The 5,000-nt window shown below is 36.7% G+C and overlaps 1 protein-coding gene across 2 annotated transcripts in view; it reads left to right on the top strand.

Annotated features, from left to right (window-relative positions):
* The window catches only part of LOC137972161 (glycerophosphodiester phosphodiesterase 1-like), a 12,763-nt gene that overhangs the window by 3,781 nt on the left and 3,982 nt on the right, over window positions 1-5,000 (top strand). For both annotated transcript variants that reach the window (XR_011117036.1, XM_068819004.1), the window contains exons 2-5: window positions 38-149; window positions 2,246-2,335; window positions 3,787-4,001; window positions 4,485-5,000. The exon at window positions 4,485-5,000 is cut by the window's right edge. Coding sequence is in view for 1 of the 2 variants with exons in the window: in XM_068819004.1 (XP_068675105.1) it covers window positions 38-149; window positions 2,246-2,335; window positions 3,787-4,001; window positions 4,485-4,635 (568 nt within the window). In the remaining variant the exon portion in view is untranslated. The remainder of the gene's footprint in view (window positions 1-37; window positions 150-2,245; window positions 2,336-3,786; window positions 4,002-4,484) is intronic.

Raw genomic sequence — 5,000 nt, 5'->3', positions numbered from 1 at the left:
TTTTCTTTTTTTATGATTTTATTATTTGAATATTCAGGGATCAATTTCCAAATGAGCGTATCCCCCATCTTCATGAAGTAGTTGAACTCTGTCTAAGCCTTCGTTTACAAATGTTCATAGATGTGAAAGCAGCAAGTCAGGCAAACAAAGTAAGTGTTTAGAGCCTCATAATTATGTAATAGTATTATAATTTATGGCTAGTGCTTGTAATGAGCACTCTGGTCATGACTGGATGTAAAGTGAATCCTCCCTCCTGAATTAACAATGTCAAGTCATAACGACAAGCAACTTATTAACCTAGAACGTTTGGCCTTTATGGGAAAATCTCAAATCCTAGGCTTGTTTTATCGACTGAGCAAATAGAGCAAGGACTTAGTTTGAGGTTTTCAATGTAAAGACCTCATTCTTTGTTGATACCTAGCAAGTATTGGTCTTATTATGTTGTATTTAGCATGTCCAAGGGTAAAGCCAATAATTTTGGTGGTGGGAATTGCAAAAGAGAGGTACATACACTTGAATAATTCATGAGGTTGACCCTAATTACTGTTTACAGAATTGTCATCCTGGGCCCGGTTTTTCAAAAGCCGATTAACGCTAATCCCTGATTAAAAATTAACCCAAGGAGTTTATTTCTTTACTCCCAAATGTTGTTCAATGCTGATATTTGCTAAAACTTTACATCAGAGGAATTCAATCTTGAAAAAAACAAAAACAAGCCACAAAATTGAAAAAACGAAACCAAAGTTTATGCTAATCCTGGAATAAGTTAATCAGCTTTTGAACAACCGGGCCCTGTTATTTAGACAAACAATATGTTATATAACACTTTTATCTTTGAAACCAGCCCCCATTGACAAGTGTCTAATAATTATTTCATTATTTCGAGGGAAAGGGTTTAAACCTACTATACATCACATGTTCATGTCACACGTCAGTTTATAATAAATTATATTGATGTTGACTCAAAACTCATACAGATCTATGTCATTTTGCATGTATTGCCTTAAGAGAAGTATCTTTAAAAGAACATTTTCTAGTTAAGATTTCAGGGCTTATTTATTTGATGCAGAGTTACGAGCACTAAGCCCACTGAGATCAGAAGGCTCACCAAAACCTTAAAATGTCATCAACACAGTGTCTGCATGAAATAACCATTTTGTTTTCAATATATAATTCAGCAAAGAGTCACTGTATGATAGAATGGGTGAAATAATAATAATAATAATTATAATAATAATAATAATAATAATAATAATTTAATTCATCTATAGCACGCAAATCGTAGAAAGATGCTCCTCCGCCCTTTACAATACAAATGAATATGTTAAAAAGTATGGATAAAGTAACAATTATAGCAATAAAATTATACTGATAAAAATAACAACTGATCAGTACCTGATCATAATCTATTAAAGTTCATATGCCTTTTGGAATAGGTAACTTTTAAGAAGTTTTTTATTAAGTTTAGACTGTACACTATTAGCACAGCAGCCTGCATTAGGGAATTTGTACTCTAATGCTGGTGCAGTTGCATTAAAACTGCGGTCACCAAGTGTGCATAGAGTTTTTGTTCTGGGTGGTTGCAATAAAAATTCACTAGACTATCTCAGACTTTATCTTAGACTATATCTAGACTATATCTAGATCTAGATCTCGATCTATATCTATATCTTAGACTATATCTAGATCCATATGTTTGAACTGCAGAAATTGAAATATGGGAGGTTAAGATCATTGCAGGGATGCAATTTGCACTGTACTGTTATACCAGCCAAGTGGGAGCTGGGAGTTTGATTTATATCCTATAAGAGTTGAAGTAATGAATATTTAGCAATTATTCGCTGAAGGCGAGGTGAATATGGTGAATAAAAACCGAGGCAAAGTCAAGGTCTTTATTTACCAATATTTACAGAGCCTGAGGCGAATAATTGTTTTAGTGTAATTTCATAGGTGATTATTTGAAAAATATGAATTTTCTATAAAACAATAATTGATTTCTTCATCTGTCACCTCGGCAAAACAGGTTGCGGCCATTTTGAAAATACCACGTAGGTGATTATTGCGTAATAATCACCTCAAGTGCAAGAGAAGGTTCAATAATCACCTATGTAATAATTATTAAAATTGTAAATTGTAAATGGTTTGAACCCAGGAGTCTTATTATGCTAAGTTTAATTATTCATATATGTAATTGTCATTATGTGTGTTATGGAGCACTCATCAAGGCTGTGTATTCTTCTTCTAGGCTGCAAATGTCTTAAAGGACTTGTTTTCAAGTTATCAATTGTATGATAAAGCCATGGTGTGCTCATTCTATCCTAATGTTATTTTCCAGGTTAGTTATCTGTTGCTTGTATAGAGCGTTTTCACATGATGTCATGGTAGCCATGTTGGTGTTTCAAAACAAAGAAATGGCGGCCACGATGGTGTACCAAACTACCGGTAATCTTCCGGTAATTGAACTCTATTTTTGTGCAAATACTTTCTATTGTTTCAGTAATCCAATATGGCTGCTTGTCCCATGAGTGAAAATGTTCTATACTGTTATCAAGGCTTTGCAATCGAAAAAAATTCATTTCATGATGATTCCGCTTACATCCAGAAATACTGCAAATCAGATACATATTCAAGTTTAACAAACATTTCAAAGTGTCTCTTTAGGATATTTGTGCTGTTTTGGTTTTGTTTTGTTTTTTGTACATCATTACCTCAGTCACATAGGCTCTATTTCCAGCCATTTTGAGAGTGCGTTTAACATCCTCCTCACAACGAACGGCTTGATCACTAGTCTGTGTTGTTTGTTCGCCTTAGCCGAATTGGAGCTTTAAATACTTTAAGTACTTCGTGTTTCAAATACTTGTATGATGATCACTTATGATGTCATATTTTTCAAACCAAACCTCATTCCCCTTGCTAGTTATTGGGTGCATTTATTGGCCAAACATTGTACCTTTATTACGTACTGATTTTTCATACCAATTTTCTTTCCAAATCGAGATGGCGACTGAAATATTAAAATATAATTTCACAGGCACCCAATAATTTGTTTCGGGTCCATGCTTGGGCCCAGTTGCACTCTGTCAAGACTGGTGTTACAAGCTCCGTGAAAAATTCCTGCTAATGTTAACAAACCGTTACTGTCCCCTTCCCCGCGGAGAAATGCGCAGGTACAAAAGCGCAATACCACAACCATGTCCCCGATACTCCCCCGCTACGTCCCGGGGGGTGGGTGGTTTCAATTGACTACTGTACTTATTCAGCTATAAGCCGAGCAATTTTTACACAAATCCTCACTCAATTTGGGCAAATTTGAAGCCGTAGAAGGGGTCTCGGCTTATAGCCGAGTATTTTTGATAAGAAGAATTTTCTCAGCAAATTAAAGCATTCCTACTGGCAACAGTGTTATTATGAACACCAACTTCTATAAACCTACACATGCATGAAAAGTTTTACTTTAAATAGCAGTTTATGTCAACAACCTCAATTATGTTATAATAATCCTTTTCCGGGCTCTCAGTTGGTGGGGAAGAGCAAAAAAATTGTCCAGATCAAGGAAAAAGTGAGCATGAGAAAGGAAATTGAAAGAGTACCAGGGACAGGGAAGGCGGAGTTGATGCAAATTTTTTTTTCACTCGTCTCCACCAACTGAGATCCTGGAACAGGTAAAAAGTATGTCTGTCATGCAGTTAGAGTCAGAGATTAATCCTCTTTGTTTTATTGTAGTGGGATTTAAATATGATTTACAATGCTGCTTTGATGTTTAAAGATCGTTTTTCCCTGAATCAGATGAGACGAGCTGATCCAACCATTCTGACTGCCCTAACATGGCGAAAACAATTTATAGCAAATAAAGACTATAATGGATTACCCAGATTCAACGAATGGTGGAAACGGCTCCTGGCTCCAATGCTGGACAGAATATGGGAACTCCATCTTCACTCGTGGATTTATGATTTCCTTGGTGTATCGGTATTTCTTTCTCACACTGCCCATCTTTCAAGGTATGTGCTGTATGTATCTTTCTTAACGGAAGCAGGTCGTTTCACCCAATAGCCCATTCGCCCTAAGCCAGCTCGCCCCAATATTTAGTCCGTTCGCCCGATACCAAATAAGAGAACAAAGAGCGATCAAAATTTGAAGTTTATCCACATACGAATACAACTTAGTGGAATAAACTTTTTTTTAGCCTGGATTAAAAGTATTTCGATTAGAATTCGTACAAATCTGTGATTGATAACAGACCAGAGAAACAACGAAGTTTAGAGTTTATCCGATGTTCCCATTCATCGTTAGGTCCATGCGAACTCTTTTTCGGTTTCTGGCGAATGGACTTTCATTTCGGGCGAACTGCCTTTGGGGGAAGTAACTTCCTCTTATCCACTTGCTCGCATCTTGTAAGTAGGAATCTGTTGTGTTTCTATGTACAAGAAAAGTCAAAGCTTCTCCTCACAGCCGTTTGTATGATTTCTTTTGTGTGTGTGCAGAGATTACGTAAAAGAGTGGCACGACAAAAGAGTAAGTGTGCTTGTATGGACAGCCAATACTTCCGCTGAAAAGAACTACTTTGCTGGCGTGCTTAAATGTCCAATCATGACAGACTGTGTGCGAGGGGATGTGGAAAGTACAACTGCTTAAATACTCTTCTTTTGCTTGAGTTAACAAGAGAATGGGATTGTTGTTTCCCCCGATGACTTTTCGGACCTGAGAAGTCTACGGAACTTTCGAGAAACAAGAAGCTTTGCTTAGTTGCTCAGGGCATGTTAACTTTCCTCTTTGTGTCTTTTGCTCTGCTGTCAATGCTCTCACCAACGAGTTAAGGTTAAGAAACGAAAATGGCTATGGAAACAACAATGGTTGCGGTTGCATTTAGGGAGTCTACACTAGTGTTAAATCAAGTTTTTTTGAGTTCAGTGTTCTCCTAGGGATTTCAAAACACCATAGAATTGACACAGTGGTTGCGGTCGCATTAGGGAGTTATACTAGTGTTACATCAAGTTCTA

The sequence above is a fragment of the Montipora foliosa genome, chromosome 9 (assembly GCF_036669935.1).
Source record: "Montipora foliosa isolate CH-2021 chromosome 9, ASM3666993v2, whole genome shotgun sequence".
Lineage (NCBI taxonomy): Eukaryota > Metazoa > Cnidaria > Anthozoa > Scleractinia > Acroporidae > Montipora > Montipora foliosa.
Note: the sequence above shows the minus strand (reverse complement) of the source record. Positions and strands in the feature narration are given on the sequence as shown.